Genomic DNA, 21,880 nt, shown 5'->3' with positions numbered 1-21,880 from the left:
TTAAAATTCATACGGTGTCTGTATTGCCCAGGGTAGTTAACAGTTTTTAAGTAAGGTGTTTATGCATTGGTTTCTAAAATTTTAAAATAGGAATAAAAATTAATGAGAATAAGCATCTTACAGTCTCTATGATGCTAATTGGAGATGAGCTTTTGTCAAAGTACTTTGTCCCTAATGGAATTATACTTTTTACTTGAGTGGAGACTTCAGCGCTTGCTATACTGTGACAGCTCATATTAGTGTTAACTCATGTTCCCTAGAAACTGTAGTAAACAGAAACCAATAAAACCAGTAATTACTTTTCTCAAGGGGAAAAATGCATATGTTGGAAGCATTGTTGGAGGAATTGTTCCCTCTTTGAAGGAAGCTCTTTATTTCTTGGCACTTTGGGTAAACATGTCCCCTTCTTCCCTGCTCAGCAGTTGGTCATATTCTTTGAGGTTCCTGAACCCGTTATATCCCTGCTACTCTTGAAGAAGATTGTGTTCTAAAAGTGATGTCTTAGTTTTGATGAAATTGGAAACTTGGGCACTTGCGAGTACTTTGCAGTGGTAAGAGCACTGTAGTGTGAGTCAGATTTGCCGACTCAGGAAAATTGTTTCTGAGCCTGTAAAATCAGAATTTTAGAATGAATGACATTTGAGGTTCTGTGTTGCTATTCATATTCTATAATTCTAAAGGCATTAAAATAGTAAATAGTCGGGATTCTTTTTATACCTGATTTTGTTATTACTTTAGTAGCGAATAAACATGTGGTCATCAGTTTGTATTTGTGAACTAGTCTTGTTCATGCCATTTCTTTTCTTCCATGCATATGCCTAGAGCAGTTGTAGTCAACCTGGTCCCTACCGCCCACTGTGGGCATTCCAGCTTTCATGGTGGAGCAACCAAAGTATAAATAAAAAGATAGATTTAACTATAGTAAGTTGTTTTATAAAGATTTATTCTGCCAAACTTAGCGAAAATCTGACATAAAGTACTTGGTAAGTAATTATTATGTTTTTTTTGTTTGTTTGTTTTTTGTATTTTTCTGAAGTTGGAAATGGGGAGGCAGTCAGACAGACTCCCACATGTGCCTGACAGGGATCCACCTGGCATGCCCCCCAGGGGGCGATGCTCTGCCCATCTGGGGTGTTGCTTGTTGCATCCAGAGCCACTCTAGAGCCTGAGGCAGAGGCCACAGAGCCATCTTCAGCGCCCAGGCCAACTTTGTTCCAATGGAGCCTTGGCTGTGGGAGGGGAAGAGAGAGACAGAGAGGAAGGAGAGGGGGAGGGGTGGAGAAGCAGATGGGTGCTTCTCCTGTGTGCCCTGGCCAGGAATCGAACCCGGGACTCCCGCACGCTAGGCCGATGCTCTACCATTGAGCCAACTGACCAGAGCCATTATTATATGTTTTAACTTGCTGTAACTCTGCTTTATAAATTTTATAAAGTAAAGTTACTTCCCTACTTTATAAACCACCATTACTGTGGAACCAGTGGGCGGTTAGAAAATTTACTACTAACAGAGATACAAAAGTGGGCAGTAGGTTTAAAAAGGTTGACTACCCCTGGCCTAGAGCAAGGTGTTACTTAGGGCCTGCCTGATGTGAATAATGCGGCTATGCTCTTAGATTTTGTTTTTGTTGTTGGATTAGTGTCTGTTTCTTTACTTAAATTTTTTAGACTGGACTCCTGAGTTTGTTTTCCTGGCCTTGTACCAGAGAAGTTATACTTTGTTCTTAACTTCTAAACTTAAGAGAGAGTATACTCTGATATTTGTTATGTTCTGAATGTAAAACTACTTGTTTTGTTTAAAACTGTGTCCAAATAGCTCTCTTTCTCTCTCCTTCCCTATCACTCCTTCTCTCCCCTCACCACCCTTTTTTCTGGGTCCACATTAAAAAGTTTGTTCAGTTAGATTATCATTCTCTCCCACAAAATATTTTGAAATTATTTTTGGTACAATGCACTTTTAAAGGTAGGGAAAGAATGTATATGTTCATGTTTCTATTTTCATACAAAAGGAGCAGAAATTTAAGATGTAATTCTTGGATTTTTCACAGTCCCATTTTAAGACAAGAAGTTAGTACACAAGTAGATGAGGTGGAAGTGGTTAGGACGCAGCAGTCTGTTTCTTGTTGCACTGTGGTTTTCTAGCCAGCGATTCACCACGATGTTTCTAATTGGTGAGAAGACAGTTGGCTAAGAGGAAAAAGGTGTGCATAAATCTTAATAATAGGATAGCATAGTTGCCCTGCCTTGTACCCATGAGCCAAAATAAATAGCATAGTGAAGTGTTCAGTCTGCAATGTAAGAAACTTTATTCAGTTAGAGAATTGCTAAATAGCTTCCTGGGGATAGTGGGCCAAGGGGGCTGGGAAATGAAGATGAACCACGTAAACAGTCTGCGGAAAGATGTGCTAGGTAATCATTAAACAACCTCAGACTTGAGCTTGATTAAATATTCTTACTCTGACTTATAGTTCAGCTATGAAAGTGGAATTATAACTGCAATATGAAAAACTGAAGTTTAAAAGCCTTATTTCTAGGTTTAACATTTTTAGGAATCAAATCATTTCAGAAAGAATTCTAGTGGAATTAAGCTCCCTAATGATTTTGCATCATTTTGCAAACGTGTAGTTTTCCTTTGAGGAAAAATGTGTGAAAAAAAGGAGACAAAACTGAACAGTCTTTGGTTTAGTTATAGTTTCTATAACTGGATTTCTTAGATGTAGTAGAGAATAGGAAGAAATGAATGTACTAAAAGCATTCTTCCCCCCCCCCCCTTCCTCATTATCTTCTCTTTCCCATCTCTGCATCTCCCTAGTTAATTTTTAATACTAGAGTATCTTTCTGTTGGAGTTGATTTGTGAAGATAATCAAAGGCCAGACTTCTGGGACATTTATTACACTTTCATTGTCCATGACCCAGCCTTTTAACAACTGTGGCCTTGAGCAGATTTGCCCGTTGTTCCCATCTGCTCTGTTTTTCAGCGTGTCATATTTTAAGAGTTTTATGACTAGGATGCATATTCACCTGGGGTTTGGATGTGACTACCAAGCTTTAGTGTTTGATTTATATTTGAGGCCGTGTCTTCAGACGTGGAAAGGTTAGTGCAAATGCATGCTTCTCTGCTGTCTCCTTTTCATTTTAGCAACTCTGCTTGACGCGTCTGGGAATGTGCTTTAGTTTCTGTCAATTTGATTAAGAGGTGGCAAAGAGAAAGTAACGACTGGATGAAAAATGTTTTGTGGTATGAGTGACACAGTTAAGTTGGGGAATGGTGAGCAGTGTGTAAGTGAGCATTGGTACAGGGAAGTGTGGTGAGATGTGATGTTTTAAACTGGCCTTCAGATTGCCCGCATGTGGTCACTCTGGTCCAGGGTCGAGACCTCAGGTTTATTGCAATAGGAACTGGGTTTTTCTAGTTCATCTTGAAATACGAATTATCTTGAGAGTAGGTTCATATCAATCAATTCAAGGGGTTCTTTATAATCTAGAGCTGTACTGTTTAAGTCACAATTCACATGTGACAATTTAAGTTTTAAGTTAATTAAAGTTAAATACAATTTAGAGGTTTATATTACCATGATTATGTTGTAGTCACATTTCAGGTGCTCAGTAGCCACATGTGGCTAGTGGCTGCATACTGGACAGTGCCGCTATGGAATATTTCATTATTATTAAAAGTTCAGTTGGTTAGCAGTGGTCTGGTGTGCCAGTTTGCTAATTTGTAATGGATGACCAACTGTATTATTGCCTTTCTGCTAATCACATTACTTGTATCTTCTACCCAAGACATCATTTTTCAAGGTACCTTGGAATTTAAATTAGTCTTCTGAAGATGATTGATTTCTTAGTGAGCCATGAAGGAGCAAGAAAGTTTGTGAGATATTTCTCTCATTTTGAGGGAAATCTTAAAAGGATTTTCTCTCTGGACATTGTCTGTCTAGTTGCAGGATTACTTGAACGTGCTGGTTACACTGCATCCTTTGAATAAACGTTGACAAGTTTTGACCACAAAACAATCCTTTTAAATTGAGTTTAGGGTATCAGGAATGTTTTTGGTCACCTAATTCAGTGAGGTGAGATTGAGACTCTTTATGTTAAGTTATTTTATAGTACTAATTAACCTGCTAAAACATTACCCTTGAAAGGAAATAGTTTGCATTCAATGAATGGTACTTCTCTTGAGGTATTAATTAGAGTTGATCACTGAAAATTTTAAGCATGTGGACAAGTTTTTTGTTTTTTTTTTTATCTCCACCCTCATTACCTGTGGAAAGCACACTTTTAAATGTTGGAGACAAAGTATATACAGGAGGTCCTTGGGTTACAACAGCCTCAACATATAACGTTTTGGAGTTTATGACGCTCACTCACATAAAAACTTTAAAAAGTTGAGACGTGAGTGATTCGGCTTACACCGTTAGTGTTGTACTTACAGGATGTGTGGGTGAACTAGTTGGGTGCACATGGTGGAAGAGTACTCAGTAATGTGGCATTTGAGTGAGGGAGTGGCGTCCCCGGTACACTTGCCTGTGTCACTTTGGACTGCTGAAAGCTCAATTGTTCCATTTGTATTAGGCTAGAGTGTGTTTCGACTTACACCAAAATTCAGTTTGCATCACTGTCATAGGAATGGAACTGTGCTGTAATTCGAAGATCTCTGTACCAGATTGATGCTGTCATTAGTTCTATTACGAGGAGTAATAACTATAGTGATAATCATCATGCACGTATAAAGTACTTTAATATTTATAAGATCCTTTAGCCTAGATTGAGAACTAAAATGGAGAAATGGTTAAAACCATGGCTTTGGAGATAATTTTTCACTCCGATTCCAATTGTGTCTTTTGTTTACATGTGATATTGGACTAGCTACTCAGCCTTTAACAAGCCGTGTAATCTTCTGTAAATCAGGAATAATAGTTATAGCTACCTTTTTGTTGTTGTGAAGACTATGAGTGAAATAAAATATTTTAAGGATTTAGTATATTGCCTGGTAGTACTGAGCACTAATAAATGTTAACTGTTGTTATTACTTTATCTTATTTGCTTTCATTGGCTTCTCACAAGTGTAATGATTGGATTTGTAACTGGGGGGTATGCCCCCCTCTACACTTCTTGATTTCTGTGGTGGACTAATAAAATTGACATAAGACCAGGAGAAAAACAATTTAATATGTGGGTATGGGAGATAATCGATGATGCTATTTCAAATGATGAACCAGCTGGCTTTGTATACTTTTTAGACAAAGAAACAACTAATTTGTGAACCAACGACAGGACAAAGGCACTTTACGTTTGGGTGCTCATTAAAGAGGACTCTATCACCCTCTATCTGACTTTGGGTGATGGGTATGCAACATAATTGAACTTTAAGATAACCTGGACATGTTATCTTTGAATATATGTATCTTGATTTACTGATGTCACCCCATTAAAAATAAATACAATAAAAAAAAAAGAGGACTCTAAACAAACTTTGAACTTGGGTAGTGAATTAGCAAAGGAGTAACAAGGTTTGTTTCTGTAAGCTTTTTGGCCCTGGATTCCTTAACTCTAGGCTTATCTCTTAGCCCCTCTGGAGTGAGGAAGCCACTTCTCACAGGGGAGATTTGTTTCCTGATTCAAGGAGACAAGTCAGAGTCCTGTTCCCATTTTGCATTGGCTGCTTGTCAAATAACTTTAATTCAGAGTAACCAGAATGCCCCTGTGGGATATTTGGGGGCAGCCTACTCCGGGCCCTGACACAAAATTCATGAAATGTATATGGTTTTTAAACTTAGGAAAAGATAGAAGCTTAGAGAAGTTAAGTATTTTAAGTTTTATACTTACAAAGTTTTTGAACCAGGACTTAAAATCAGGTCTTTAAATTCTTTATGTAAATGTCTTTTCAAAGGTAAGTGTTCGTATCCAAATCTTGCACACCTGCAGGTCCTCAGGTCTGGCATGAGAGATGGGACCCAGTAATTCAGTGCACAGCAGCTAGGCTGTGGTGAGAGGACACCAGTACCTGTCTGTGCTGTGAGTGGACTGGAGCTGTAAACGATACTTATGGCCTCAACTGGTGTTAACAATGCATAAATTAGAAGCAATAAAAAAAAGTCACTTTTAAGATCTTTTTCAGCCTTAAACCTCAAAGAAGCAAAGGAAATATAACTGTACCGCCAGTCAGGCAGCATTAGTTTTTAAATGATATATTATTTTTTTTCTTATTACAAAGATAATACTTATGTTCTACTATAGTAGAAGATTGTTAAAGTACAAACACTATAAAAATCACCTATGACCCTCTACCTAGAAATAATTATCGTTAATATTTTGGTTGATATGCTTTTAGTGAATTAACATGTGTGTTATATATGAATGTACATATTTGTAGATATTTTTTAACTGGGCTCATGTTGTATGTGTGGGTAATCCTACTTTTACACGTTATAGTGTGACAAAATTGTTTCAGGTCACTTAAGATACAGCAGATCCTCAAATGATGACATTTCCTTATAATGTTAATTAGGTTCCATAGGAACTTAACTCTTGTTTATTTCAATTAGCCTATGGGAAATTGGTTTTGTTACAGATCATTTTGCTTTAAAGTCATAGATCCTATCAACAGCGTTAAATGAGGACTTACTGTACTAATATGTCTGTAAAGATTCAGAATGTTTGCAATTATGTGCTTTTGTAAAGCTGTTAGCCACTTTAAATTTTTTGTTGGCTTGAAAATAAAAAGGCTGTTCTTTTGAGTTGTTTTTAGTTGGCCTGATTTGCTCAGATACAGTATTACCAAGTTATCAGGCATAGTTATAAGGTATTGTGGGTGCCTAAAATCAGAATCAAGCTTGTATATACATCTTTTTTTTTTTTTTTTTTTTTGGTATTTTTCTGAAGCTGGAAACAGAGAGAGACAGCTAGACAGACTCCCGCATGCGCCTGACCGGGATCCACCCGGCACGCCCACCAGGGGGTGATGCTCTGCCCCTCCCAGGCGTCGCTCTGCCGCTACCAGAGCCACTCCAGCGCCTGGGGCAGAGGCCAAGGAGCCATCCCCAGCACCCGGGCCATCTTTGCTCCAATGGAGCCTTGGCTGCGGGAGGGGAAGAGAGAGACAGAGAGGAAGGGGGGGGGGGTGGAGAAGCAAATGGGCGCTTCTCCTATGTGCCCTGGCTGGGAATCAAACCCGGGTCCCCTGCACGCCAGGCCAACGCTCTACCGCTGAGCAAACCGGCCAGGGTCGTATATATATCTTTGAATTTTGTATTCTATCAGTTATATTCTTCTGTGTTCATCTTGTTTCCACAGCTAGATACTAAACTTCCTAAGCAATTATATTATCTCTTAAGCAAACAAAACTAACTCACCTTTCATAGCCTCTGTGTACTTGGGCCACATATCTGGTATTGTTTGATAAATACATGTTCATTGATGTCTTTTTTGTTTTTTAATTTTTAGATTTTATTTAGAAAATCAACTTTAACAGGGTGACATTGATCAATAACAGTAAATAAGTTTCAGGTGAACATGTCTGTAGCCTTTGAACTGTTGATTATATTGTATACCCATCACCCAAAGTCAAATCATTTTCCGTCACCCATTGATGTCTTTTGTAAAGATACAGTACGTATATGCATATGGAAGAAATTGGCTAAGGAGATTTGTAAAGCAAAAATCATTTTTCTTTACTTTTATTTTGAGTCTGTCTCTCCCCATTGACCTCTCTACAGATTCTGTGGCAGACTTGTAATGGTAAACTTGATTTTTCAGTCCTTCTCACTCTTTCCTTTTTCCCTTCAGGATTTTTAAGTGTAATGTCTACTAGATCATGATGGCCTCAGGAAAGTTGATTCCAGTAAGCATTTCATGTATGTATAGAACTTCCTACTCTCCTCCTTGAAGATAACTTATTTATTTAGTTAAATGTTTACTGAGGTCTACCATACTGATCTTTAATGCCTGGGCTCATCATGCTAACTGTTATGCTGGCAGACAAGCTATTTCCTCTTCCTGGAGGATTTCATCCTTTTTGTTTGGCTATTGGCTTATCCTTCAAGTCTCTGGTATGAGTAGTTCCTTTGTCCAGCTTCCTTTTTTGGGTATCACTCTATCCTCCTTTCCCCATCATCAACTCCCACAAGCTCTTGAGCAGATTTCCAAATATACAAACATTTGTTTTCCATTCTGTCACCCTTCCACATTAAAAGGCCTTTCAACAACTACAAATATTCATTGAATGAATAAATGTGAGATTCTATTAGCCATTTGTAGTTCACACTCAAGAACCTTATAGCCAATATGGCAGATGCAAATAAGGAACGATGAATTGTGAGTTGTGCTGACCATGGAAATCTGTCTGTTCCCAGGGGTCACTGTATGGTTTGACACTGTTTTTCCTGCTGTTCTTAGTCTATGTACATATAGTATAGCAAGTTGGCTTATTTTTAATTCCATTCCTGGTACTTGTATTGAGCACCTACTAATCAGAGACATTTTCTTCAAACAAATATTTCTGTCCTTCCATTAAATATGATAACACATGATTAGTATTCCAACTAATGTTGCTTTTGGTTCTTACAGATTTTTTAGTTAAGTAGCTTTTAAAACCCCTTGCTGTTTAATTTTTGGGGACGTTAGAACTGAATAATTATGCTGTTTTTTCTGTGATGGTGGTCTTCTCCTCCAAGCTCTATGTGACTTCTTGTGAATCCCGTGGAAACATGCGTTCCTTAAAAAGAGAGAATGACACTCACCGATTTCTCGACCTGCCTTCCTCCTAGGACGGGCACCCTGGTGAGGATGATTTCTTCACACGTAATTTGAAACAGATTTTGCTGGTTTTACCCTGCTGTTTAACAGAATGCACATTTTCTCTTTGAAAGATCTAGGTCACTGACATTTCAGACCCAAAATGAAATATAAATTGTTAAAAGTTTGATTTTGGTCTTCATTATGTTTAGACATCCCCGGCCTGGAGAGAGAGAAGAAGAAGCTGCTCTGGACGGATGAAAACACCAAGTCTATCTGCAGTGTTATCGGCAGACATAGATTATGGCCAATCACAATAGCTGCTAACAATTTATGCAGTACTTTATAGTTTCAGAATACATACATTCTAGTAAAATATTTTCATCTAATATTTAATCTGAGTCTTTGTGGTTTGAAGAACTGAAAAGGGCATTTGGAGTGAAGTGCGTCAGCTGGAGAGCTGGAGGAGATTATTTTGGAGAGGAAGGCAGGGGTCAATCATTTAGGAATTATGCTTGCTGATTCTAGACTTTCCCTGCTGCCTACAGTCCAGCCAAGAGATGACGTTGCCAGCTCCAGGGTCTCTCTCTATTCTTTTGCAATTGAGCAACCAGTTGTACTATATGCTTTGACTTTCCAATATGTATGTGCTGTGCTTTGTAGTCCCCAAAGATGGTCCTCAGTGCAGGGTGCCTCTTGATTCTCACAGCTTTCTGCGTTTGATCTTCACTAGCCCTGTGACTCCTTTTAACAGGTCAGTGCAGCTGAGGTGATGCTATGCCTGTTTTAGGCCTGACCTTAAGACAGCTTGATAGCTTCTGTTTCTGCACTTTGGGTACAGTGAGCCACCATGTAAGGATTCTCACTACCCTGCTGGGAAGACCACTTGGAGAGGAGAGGGAGCAACACTTGAGAGTTCAGGCAGAAGGAGAGAGACCCCATCACCCTTAATTCCCAGCTGAGCCCACCCTTTCCCACAAAGGCATTAGAAATGATGACAGTTTCATGAGAGACTGTTATACCAATAGAAAAAAAAATCCAGGTGCCCTAAAAAAAATGACCTCCTGACTTCTCCAGCAATCATGAGAAATGATAAAATAAGTATTGTTTTGAGGCACTAAGGCTAGGGAACTTTGTTTCATGGTAATGGGTAAATAGCACAGGTGGCTAGGGGACATTTTGAGTGGTAACTTTCCAGTACTGCAGAAAGTATAAATCTGATTCAAGCAGAGAAATCTCTAGAAGTTTTGCTCTTAGTCTTAGAGTCTTGCGCAGGAGACAGACTTGTGAACGGTGATAGCGTGAGTGCTGGTACCTTACTTTGCAGCTGATTTTGCATTCAGCTCTACTGTACTGACTTTTCCTTATCAGGGTAGATTGATTTTTCTTTCTTTTTCATTGTAGTATTTTATACTGTGTGTTTACTGTAGTTTCTTAATTCCCACTATTGAAGCACATTTACATTTTTATGTCTAAATTTTCAGTATTGCAAATGGTACCCAAATGTGACTGTATCTAGGATCATTTAAATTTCTCCAAAGTGGCTTTATCAGTTTATGACACTATTTTCTTGATCATATGTTCTTTGGTTGCTATTTGAAAGGTTGACAATGGTCATCTTTAGTACTCATGTAGGAAAGCCAGGAATAGCTGTATAGGAAGAATATATATAAGAAGCAACCATGAATTCTGGAGTGAATGTAAATAACTTTCTTTTTTCTTTTTAAGTGAGAGGAGGGGAGACAGAGAGAGACTCCTACACATGTCCCCACCAGGATCCACTCATCAAGTCCCCTACCAAGTGATGCTCTGCCCATCTGGAGCTATTGCTTGGTAACTGAGCTATTTTTAGTGCCTGAGGTGGAGCCTCCACAGAGCCATCCTCAGTGCCAGGGGCCAATTCACTTGAACAAATTGAGCCATGGCTGCAGGAGGCGGATTGGGGGGGGGGGGTAGAGAACCAGATGGTTGCTTCTGTGTGCCCTGACTGGGAATTGAACCCTGGACATCCACATGCTGGGCCGACACTCTATCACTGAGCCAACTAGCCATAGCTGAAAATGACTTTTTAAATATGTTAGATGGCAGATTGGGAACATTTAAAACATTTTTTAAAATTGCTTTTCTTTAAGAAAACATAATGATGACTCACTAGCAAAGTCTTTCTTGTCCTGATAGTTATATATGATTTCTGTTATGTATGGGAATGTATCAAATATGGCAGTGACATGACCATTGTAGAGCAGTTTTAGCTTCACAGCAATATCAAGAGGATGGTACAGAGATTTCCCATATACCTTCTGCCCCTACATGTGCATAGCTTCCCCTTTTATCAACATTTCCCACCAGAGCTGCACATTTGTTACAGTGAATGAACCTACATTGACACATTATCACCCAAAGTACCTAGTTCACTCTAGGGTTCACTCTGTGTGTGTACATTCTATAGGCTTGACACGTGTAATGACAGGTAGGCATCATTACAGTATCATTCCGAGTAGTTTAGTGTCCTAAAAATCTTCTGTGCTTCACCTCTTCAACCCTACTTTCCCTCTTAACCCTGAGCTACCATTATCTTTTTATTGTCTCTGTAGTGTTGTATTTTCCAGAATGTCATATACTTGTAATCATACAGTGTATATATAGCTTTTTCATACAGGATTCTTTTATGTAGAAATATGCATGTAAGGGTCTTCTATGTCCCCTTTTTCCCCCTCCAAGCCTTTTTGTGGCTTGATTTTTATTTCATTTTAGTGCTGAATAATATTCCATTGTCTGGAGTACCACAGTTTATCCATTCATCTACTGAAGGACATCTTAGTTGCTTCTAAGTTTTGTCAATTATGGATACAGCTGTTCTAAACATTCACATATAGGCTTTTGTGTGGACCTAATCTTTCAACTCCTTTAGATAAATACCAAGGAGTACAATGCCTGGATCATATGCTAAGATTATATTTAGTTTTGTAAGAAACCTCCACAGAATAGTTGTACTGTTTTGCATTCCCACCAGCAATGAATGAGAGCTCTTGTTCCATACCCTCACCTGCATTTGGTATTGTCAGTGTTTCAGGTTTTCGCCATTCTAATAGGTGTTTAGGGATATCTTGTTTTAATTTGCATTTTTCTGAAATATATGATTTAGAATTTCATATTGCATGTTTGTCATCTATATGTCTTCATTGGTGAGTTGTCAAGGGCCCATTTTTTAATCGTTTTATTGTTGAGTTTTAGTACTTTTTTATATTTTTTAATTAACAGTCCTACATTAAATATGCCTTTTGCAGCTATTTTCTTTCATCAGTGCCTTATCTTCTTAAGCTCTTGGCAGTGACTTTTTTTTTTTTTTTTTTTTTTTTAGAGAGAGTCAGAGAGAGGGATAGATAGGGACAGACAGACAGTAACGGAGAGAGATGAGAAGCATCAATCATCAGTTTTTCATTGCGACACCTTAGTTGTTCATTGATTGCTTTCTCATATGTGCCTTGACTGTGGGCCGTCAGCAGACCGAGTAACCCCTTGCTCAAGCCAGCGACTTTGGGTCCAAGCTGGTGAGTTTTGCTCAAACCAGATAAGCCTGCACTCAAGCTGGCGACCCTCAGGGTCTCAAACCTGGGTCCTCCGCATCCCAGTCGGATGCTCTATCCACTGCGCCACCGTCTGGTCAGGCTTGGCAGTGACTTACATAGAATAGAAGTTTGTAATTTTAATTAAGTCCAACTTAATCAATGATTTCTATCATGGATCATGTCTGTGGTGTTCATCTGAAATATTGTGACCATACCGAAGGTCATTTAGATTTTCTCCTATGCTATCTTATAGGAGTTTTATAGTTTTGCATTATACATTTAGGTCTGTGATTTATTTTAAGTTTTGAATGATGTAACTTCTGTTTTTAAGTTCATTTTTTTTCATATGTAAATGTCTAGTTAGTCCATTTGATGAAAGGACTATCTTTGCTCCATTGTACTACTCTGCTCCTTTGTCAAAGATCATTTGACTATATTTATGTGGGTCTATTTCCAGGCTCTGTATTCTATTTTATTAATATATTTGTTTGGTCTTTTGTCCATACCAAACTGCCTTGATAATCGTAACTTTACGATAACTCTTGATGTGGGTACTGTCAACCCTCCAATTTTGTTCTTGTCTTTCAACAGTCTGTTGGGTATTCTGGATCTTTTTGCCTCTCCCTATAAATTTTAGAATAATTTTGTTATCTGCAGAATAACTTGCTAGGGTTTTCACTGGGATTATATTAAATCTATATATCAAATTGGTCACGAACTGAAATCTTGACAATTTTGAGTATTCTTATCCATGAACGGGAGCATCTCTCCATTTGCTTAGTCTTTTTTTTTTTTTTTTAATTTCATTTATCTCAATTTCACTTTTCTGGGTTCTAGTATAAATGATGCTTTTTTTAAAAAAGGAGCTTTATTGAGATATTATTTACATGCCTCTGTGTTTTTAATTTCAAACTCCACTTGTTGATTGCTGGAAAATAGGAAAGTAATTGACTTTTATATATATTAACCTTCTATTCTGCAGCCTTGCTATAATTGCTATTAGCTATTAGTTCTAGGAGGGTTTTTTTTTTTGGTATATTCTTTTATATTTTCTATATAGATGATTGTGTTATCTGTGAACAAAGACATTTTTCTTTCTTTCTTCCCAGTCTCTCACTACATGAGCTAATACTTCCAGTATGATGCTGAAAGGGAGTGATGGGCAGCACTGTTTTTCCCCTCCTTCCTGTGAGATCAGTGTTAAAACTTTTTCATTATATTTATTCTGCAGCTCACCAAAGCCCATCGACAAGGACACATGGTGAAAGTAGACTGGCTGGACAGATTGACATTTCGAGAAATTGAAATGATAAACGAGGTGGGTTGTATCTCTCTTTTTTATTTTAAAATATTTTCTCTCAAGTATCTAAATCAGTAATTTTTTGAGGAGAATTATATATTGCCAGGTAACTCACAAATGGATTATTGACATAATGTGTAGTTTAGGGAGTTCTAAGCTAAAAAGTGGAAAACTTGGGATATCTTCCTTTCTTTTATCTTAATGGTATGTTCAGCCATGAAGTAAGTGGTAGATATTATAAGTATACCTAATATTATAATAAATTACAGACGCCTGTAGGAGTTTGATGGCTCACTGTGTGTTCTGTCTCCATATGGCAGCTCATGTTCAAGCTCTTTAGCAAAACCTCTCCCCAGTTAAGATAATTCTTGTCTTATGTTCTACATGTAGGACTCTGCACCCTTAATCAAGTTGCATGGTTCAAGTAGTTGATTGATTTCTCGATGTTATATATTGGTCTAGACCCCTGGTCGGCAAACTGCGGCTCGCGAGCCACGTGCGGCTCTTTGGCCCCTTGAGTGTGGCTCTTCCACAAAATACCACGTGCAGGCGCTACCTTGATAAGGAATATACCTACCTATATAGTTTAAGTTTAAAAAATTTGGCTCTCAAAAGAAATTTCAATCGTTGTATTGTTGATATTTGGCTCTATTGACTAATGAGTTTGCTGACCACTGGTCTAGACTATGATTCCTTAAAGGATGACTTCAGTGAAACTGAAAATGTTAGAACACATTTTTTTCTTTTATGTGTATTTATATAGAAACATTTGATGTTTGGCCTAACATTTGATATCTAGAGAGCAGACATAACAATAATATTAATCACATTAGAAAGAGAAAATACCAGTTTTGTGATATGCCTTGCTTATAGAGACCACCATAGATCACTGTTCTTTGAAAAGTTTTCAGGAGGTGGGAAAAGACAAATATTTTTCATTCTTATAATAAACACTTTTTAAATTATTTAATTTAAAATAATTTTTTATATTTTTTTGTATTTTTCCGAAGTTAGAAGCGGGGAGGCAGTCAGACTGACTCCCGCATGTGCCCGACTGGGATCCACCAGCATGCCCACTAGGGAGTGATGCTCTGCCCATCTGGGGCGTTGCTCTGCTGCAGCTGGAGCCATTCTAGTGCCTGAGGCAGAGGCCATGGAGCCATCCTTGGCACCCAGGCCAATTTTGCTCCAATGGAGCCTTGGCTGTGGGAGGAGAAGAGAGAACTAGAGAGGAAGGAGAGGGGGAGGGGTAGAGAAGCAGATGGGTGCTTCTCCTGTATGCCCTGGCCGGGAATCAAACCCAGCAGAAGTTATATTCTGACTTTGTTTCTTTTTTACAAAATAAACTAGTGGTGTTTAATACCATTTATATTTAGGATGAATATATTGTTCCAATTTTATTCATAATATATTCTTATATGTCAAACTGAAAGAAAACTTTACTGAATTTTTATAATAGTCACATTCCAAAAATAGTTTAATCAAAATGTTTCACTATTATTTTTTATTCTTCAACTTAGGTTCCCGTAGGATAGAAAACGTAAAGTTAGAGCTTACTTTGTCCAGCCTTTCTCATTCTCCCCAACCCCAATCCTTAAAAGATAGGAGACCATTATACCAAAATAGACTATAGTATACTTTATAAAGCTGAACAATTTAAGTGACCTCTTTAGAACTTTATATGGTTTCATACATATAGATTTACCATTTTAAAAACTTTTTTGGGACAAGACTAAATTCTTTTAGATCTCATTTGATTTTCACTTCTTAATTCACAGTATTTGCTTTTTTTAAAGGGACAATTTGTACACAGATTAATTTTTCATGTTGTGGAGGAAGTAACTGTTTCCCAGTGTATTTAAAAAAATTGATAAAAATTTACAGATGACTGCACATCATCTCCAGACCATTTATAAATTGTGAAAAACTTATAAAGATTATATCTATTAAGCTCAAATGGCCTAAGTCCTTAGTTACATACTTTGTTTAACTTCTGATTTTTGTAGTACTGGTATTAATAGTTATAGTTAGGATTAGTCATATGGTTTAAGAGTGAACTGTTCTCTGCTTAAAATTGTTAGAAGTATAAAACATCTTTAGTTTTGAAATTAAATAGTTCTCATACAGTGTGTGCAAAATACCATCAAGATTTTATATAATAAAATTCAAACTACTGAATAAACCATCAATGTCATTAAGTTTTAAGAGGGACTTAACAAGTGAGGAGTAGTCGGTACTGGGTAAGAGTAGCGCTGCCTATAATAAAATACCAGTAGTGCTCTATAAAACAGTGCATTTGTAATAATGAAATGAAAATTTGTTACATTTTAAGGTGTACCTAATAGGTTTATGTATTACTGAATAATGATACACACTGATCCTTTAAGAGAATGTTAAAGATGATTATTTTTCTTGTTTTTGTTTTTTTAGAGTGAAAAACGAAGTTCTAATTTCATGTACTTGATGGTTGAGTTTCGATGTGTCAAGTGCGACGATAAGGAGTATGGGATTGTTTACTATGAAAAGGTATTTGCCTTTGAACTGTTAACCACCTAAAGTAAAGAGGAAGGGGTAAAAAACATTAAGAAAGTTACTATTGTTCCCACAGAGATGAATTATTTGATTGCAGGATAGCAGCAGACAGGTGTTAGCAGCAGCTGTTTATGTGTACACAAATCAAATCATGTAGCAACAAGATTACAGAAGCCTAACATTGTTTATTAATTTATTAGAAAATCAGTCTTATAAAGAAAGGGAAATGTAGATGAGTGAAATTTTGTCACCAGTGCATTTTAATAAAATTACATTTCACATTTTATACCATATGTAATTTCATTAAAAGTAATATTCACAACCCATATGAAGTTTGTATTGCAGAAACATGCTAATGGAGTTGATAGTTTCGCACATTGCAGATATGAAGGATCTTTCAAAAGACAATTTTGATGATAGAAGAAATAGTAACAGAGTAGAAATTAGGTGAATTTCAAGTATTTTTGAAAAAGTTCTTGACCTTTTTCTACTGCTTCTTGAAAAATTACCCATAAATTAATACCTGTGTATCTACCCTGTCGTATTTCCACTTAGTGTAAAGATTGCTGGGCCAGTGTATTGAATCTAATGGAAATAGACTTTCTTGTCACCTGTCTTTTGTGACAGATAGCCTTAGTGAAGATTACTTGTCACAGTTGGGCTGATAAATGTGTTTTCTGGTGTTGTGACTGAGAACCAGCCTGTTAAACAACGCTGTGGGAATTTGTGGTTTTCTCTAAGACTCAATTACTGAACTAAAGTCAAGTCACAATACCTCCCCTCTTCCCATTTCCTGATTTTGCTGCACATATCTAAATTTGAAAAGATAGCAGCATTTGGAAATTGATAGCAAAACTTTATTCTAGGTGTATAGTTGTGAAGAGATGAATTTTGACTTTAATTAGCTTAGCCTTTTCTAGTATGTATGCAATGACATTTTATTATGCTGAATTACCTTTCTTTCTAGAATTGGATAAAAATAAAAGCCAGCATTCTTCAAAGATGATAATACCAACAAAGTCAGACAGCTTTATTTCTTAAGAACTGAAGGATTGATTCTCGTTATTCCAGTTTGCATTGTGTTGAGTAGACACTGCTTCTCACCCTTTGAGAAGCAGTGCTGATGAGTCTCTCACTGTATAAATTTGAGTACCATTATTCCACTCTTAAAATTCTGCTTCTCTGAATGGGGCTCAATTGTTGTTTATTTGAAGTTACCAACATCCATTTAGTGGTTTTTCCAAGTGATGTAATTCATCCATTGTACCATATTTTAATTATTTTCTGGTTTCTTATTCCAAGTTTGACAATGAGAACATAAAATTTTTGACCCAGTGTCATTATAAACAAAGTATAAAAAAAAAGACAGTGTCTATCTGCTGATTTTCAGATCATCTATCTCTAAAAACTATTACAAATCTCTATTGTTAGGTTTTATTTTTCTCAAAATATTTAATCAACAACAAAAGATGGAAAAATAATGTATTTTAAAATGTAATTGAAAGAAGATTAATTTTTTTTTTTTTTTTTTTTGTATTTTTCTTAAGCTGGAAACAGGGAGAGACAGTCAGACAGACTCCCGCATGCGCCTGCCCGGGATCCACCCGGCACGCCCACCAGGGGCGACACTCTGCCCACCATGGGGCGATGATCTGCCCCTCCGGGGCGTCGCTCTGTTGTGACCAGAGCCACTCCAGCACCTGGGGCAGAGGCCAAGGAGCCATCCCCAGCGCCCGGGCCATCTTTGCTCCAATGGAGCCTCGGCTGCGGGAGGGGAAGAGAGAGACAGAGAGGAAGGAGAGGGGTAGGGGTGGAGAAGCAAATGGGCGCTTCTCCTGTGTGCCCTGGCCGGGAATTGAACCCGGGACTTCTGCACGCCAGGCCGATGCTCTACCACTGAGCCAACCGGCCAGGGCAAGAAGATTAATTTTTGAAAGGAAAGAATGGCATTTACTGAATAGAGTTAAAATATATTGGTGTTTACATTATTATGTATTGTTTTTTCTTACTATTTTGTTAATTTTACTCACTTTTTAAAAAAAAATTATACACTTTAATCCAGGATGGTGATGAGTCATCTCCAATTTTAACAAGCTTTGAAATAGTGAAAGTTCCTGACCCTCAGATGTCAATGGTGAGTTACTGTCAAATGGAACGCTTCTTCACTCCAGAGTAATTATGACTTTGGTTGACTTCACATACTTTCTCTTTAAAAAGTTTATCTGTAAATCCTTTAGTTATCTAAAAAAAAATTATCAATCTATTTTAGCTACCTGGAATCAACTTCAGCTGGGATTTTTTACAAGAAAAATTAAAATGTAATAATAAGGTCATGATAGTGTAGTGGTGGGAAGCCATTTTATTTGAATTACTGAAAGAGCCAGGAAATGTGGTCATGAATGAGGACTCAGAAAACAGGTGCAGGCACACCTTGGAGATGCTGTGTTTGTTCCCCCACCACAGTAAAGCAGATGTTACAATGAAGCAGGTCACACAAAGTTTTTGTTTCCCCAACCTCTGCTAGCTTCAAACTTTTTTTCTCCATCTATCTCACCTTTCTCAGCCTTCTTAGACTTGAAGAGAGTTGGAGCCTTGCTCTAGATTAGACTTTGGTTTAAGGGAATGTTGTGGCTGGTTTGATCTTTTCTTCAGACCACTAAAACTTCCCCTGTGTCAGCAGTAAGGCTGTTTTCATTTTTTTTATCATCTATTTCTGTGTTTTGTATAGTAGCCCACCTTTTTTTTTTTTTTTTTTTTTTAAATTTTTCCCTAGTTAGAAATGGGGAGGCAGTCAGACAGACTCCCGCATGTGCCCGACCAGGATCCACTTGGCACGCCCACCAGGGGGCGATGCTTTGTCCATCTTGGGCGTTGCTCTGCTGCGGCTGGAGCCATTCTAGCACCTGAGGCGGAGGCTACAGAGCCATCCTCAGTGCCCGGGCCAATTTTTTCTCCAGTGGAGCCTTGGTGCAGGAGGGGAAGAGAGAGACAGAGAGGAAGGAGAGGGGGAAGGTTGGAAAAGCAGATGGGCGCTTCTCCTGTGTGCCCTGGCCAGGAATCACACCCGGAACTTCCACAGGCCGGACCGGCACTCTACCGCTGAGCCAACCGGCCAGGGCTATAGTAGTCCTTTTAATAGTTTTTAAGAACTTTCCCTTTGTATTCATGACTTAACTTACTGGTGCAGGATGCCCAGTATTTGACCTGTCTTGGCTTTTGATGTGTCTTTCTCACTAAGCATAGTCATTTCTAGCTTTTTATTTAAAATGAGAGATGTGTGACTCTCCATTTGAATGCTTGGAGGTTACTGTGGTTATTAACTGAGATAATTTCAGTATTGTGTGTTGGAATAAGGAGGCCTGAGGAGAGGGAGAGAGACGAGGGAACTGTTGGTCAGTGGGGCAGTCAGAACACACACAACATTTATCAGTTAAGTTTGCTGTCTTATATGGGTGGGTTTGTGGTACCCCAGAACAAGTATAATAATAGCATCAAAGATCACTGATCACAGACCACCACAACAAATCAAATAACAATAAAAAAGTGTGATATATTGTGAGAATGACCAGAATGTAACACAGATATAAAGAGTGGGCAAATGCTATTGGAAACTGGTGCCTCTGACTTTTTGACTCAGGGTTGCTAAAACCTTCAATTTGTTTGAAAAAAATCCCCACAAAACCCCGCAATATCAGTGAAGTTTAATAAAGCGAAGCGCAGTGAAACAAGGTATGCCTGTATTTGAAAGATTGCCATCGTAGAGAAGGGGAATTGGTTTATACCAGGATGTAATAGGATCGGTGGTGAAAATTTTAGGACAACTGGGCTGGTTGCAAAATACGGAGGATCATTGTAGCTATTAGAACTATTCAATTTGAATCATGATGTCTTAGATGATTTGATACCTACCAATTGAATTTTTGAGATGATAGTTTTTTCGTGGATATAAAGAGTAAGAATTCCCGCTTTGCAGTCCTGACTGGGTGGTTCAGTGGATGAAGCATCATCCTGGATACCTAGGTTGTTGGTTCCATCCCCATTCAGGGCACATAACATATAAGAAGCAATCAATGAGTGCACAACTACATGGAACAACTAGGTGAAACAATGAGTTCATGCTTCTTTCTGTCCTTCTCTCTCTCTCTCTCTTCAGCAGAGCTTTAATTAGATGACTTTAGTTTTAGAAAGTTTCAGGCAAAAAATCCTTTTAACAGTATAATAGATACCATGATATTCATACTTATAACTCATTTACATCACTCTAAACCATTTCGTTCTGATTTTATGTATTTCTAATTAGATTATTTATCTTCCTAATCAGAACAAAGTAGATTAAAAGTAGCACATTGGAAAATGAAAATATGATGACTGAGTTAAATACATCAGGAAGTAATATAATGGCTGATACCTAACCTCAGACAAAGAGATAGGGGGGAAAATGTACAAAAGGTTAGGAATAAAGGTCACTTGGGAATCTTTTAGAAACAAAATTCCTAAATACCTTCACAGAGCCTATGCACAGCATAATAAAATTGAGTCAATATATCTAAATTTGACACTGACCTTTCATTATAAAATCAAATTATATTTTGCATTCAGGATATTTGAAACATACAAATAGAGGCACTCTGGTTACCTTTACAATGGCCATGAGTAAACAAGTTTTGTCTTATTGGAACCATAGGTATTCCTTTTGTGTAACTCCTACCAGAATGTCAGGAAAATGAGATGTCTGTATATTTAGTGTGTTCTTTTCTAAAGAAAATTTGCATCAATACTTAGTTCTAGCTTTAACATTATGGATGGTGTAAGTTTAAAAAAAAATGGACTGGGGACCCTATTAAAGTTTTTAGTTTTAAATGAAGCAAGCACAAAAGAAAGGTTGGGGGGGGGGGAAGGCAAACTACTCTCCTTACCTCCACTGCTTAAAAATTGAGTTCAGTATTTAGCCATGATTGCTCACTAAATAGAGGAATATATTTTAACAAAGTAACTCAGCATGGCATTGAGCTGGTACCAGGCATCAGGCAATAAAAATGACTGTAAAACTTCGATAAGTTCAGTTTGTACATGTACAGATAGGCAGGTGGAATCGAATAAAAAGCTCAGAAATAGATTCAAGTAAATACAGAAATTAGTATATGATAAAAGTGGTGTTTCATCATTGAAGCATAGTGCTGGGGAACTGATTAGCCATTTGGAAAGCAGAGTTATACCTCATACCTTTCATAGGGAAAAACTCCAAATGAATCAGGAATTTAAATGGTAAAAAATGAAACTGCTGGTCCTGTACCCTCAGTGTAGGGAAAAACTTTCTAATGATGACTCAAAAGGCAGGAAAAGAAATGATTGATAGATTTGACTGCATTAAAAAATTGACTGCATGGCAAAACCACCAAAACGAAGTTAAAAGACAGTTGATAAATTGTGAGGCAGTGTTTGTGACATACATCACTGACAGAGGGCTGAATATCTAATGTGTAAAGAACTTTTAAATACTGAAGAACAAAAGACTAGAAAAACAATTGAAAATTTGGAAGACAGTTCACATATGCAGAAAACTTTTTTAAGCAAAGACAGTGTATTTAAAACAAATGATTTTGGCCATCGGTAACATTGTCAATACCAAATATGTATATTTAATTAAGTATTATGGTCATTGTCCCTGCCCTCAAGTTACTATTGGATGTTAAACTGTTAAGAAGATGATAGTACAATGTGTCACGAGGTGTTAGGAGCTCATAAGAA

At 37.6% G+C, this 21,880-nt stretch overlaps 1 protein-coding gene across 2 annotated transcripts in view; it reads left to right on the top strand.

The window, feature by feature from the left end:
* PIK3C3 (phosphatidylinositol 3-kinase catalytic subunit type 3) overlaps positions 1-21,880 on the top strand; it is a 122,120-nt gene that overhangs the window by 16,261 nt on the left and 83,979 nt on the right. For both annotated transcript variants that reach the window (XM_066352887.1, XM_066352888.1), the window contains exons 5-7: positions 13,532-13,618; positions 16,031-16,126; positions 18,195-18,266. In XM_066352887.1, coding sequence (XP_066208984.1) covers positions 13,532-13,618; positions 16,031-16,126; positions 18,195-18,266 — 255 coding nt within the window. The remainder of the gene's footprint in view (positions 1-13,531; positions 13,619-16,030; positions 16,127-18,194; positions 18,267-21,880) is intronic.

The sequence above is a fragment of the Saccopteryx leptura genome, chromosome 11 (assembly GCF_036850995.1).
Source record: "Saccopteryx leptura isolate mSacLep1 chromosome 11, mSacLep1_pri_phased_curated, whole genome shotgun sequence".
NCBI classification, from domain to species: Eukaryota; Metazoa; Chordata; class Mammalia; order Chiroptera; family Emballonuridae; genus Saccopteryx; species Saccopteryx leptura.
The sequence above is the reverse complement of the archived record's forward strand: the minus strand, read 5'-3'. Positions and strand labels throughout refer to the sequence as shown.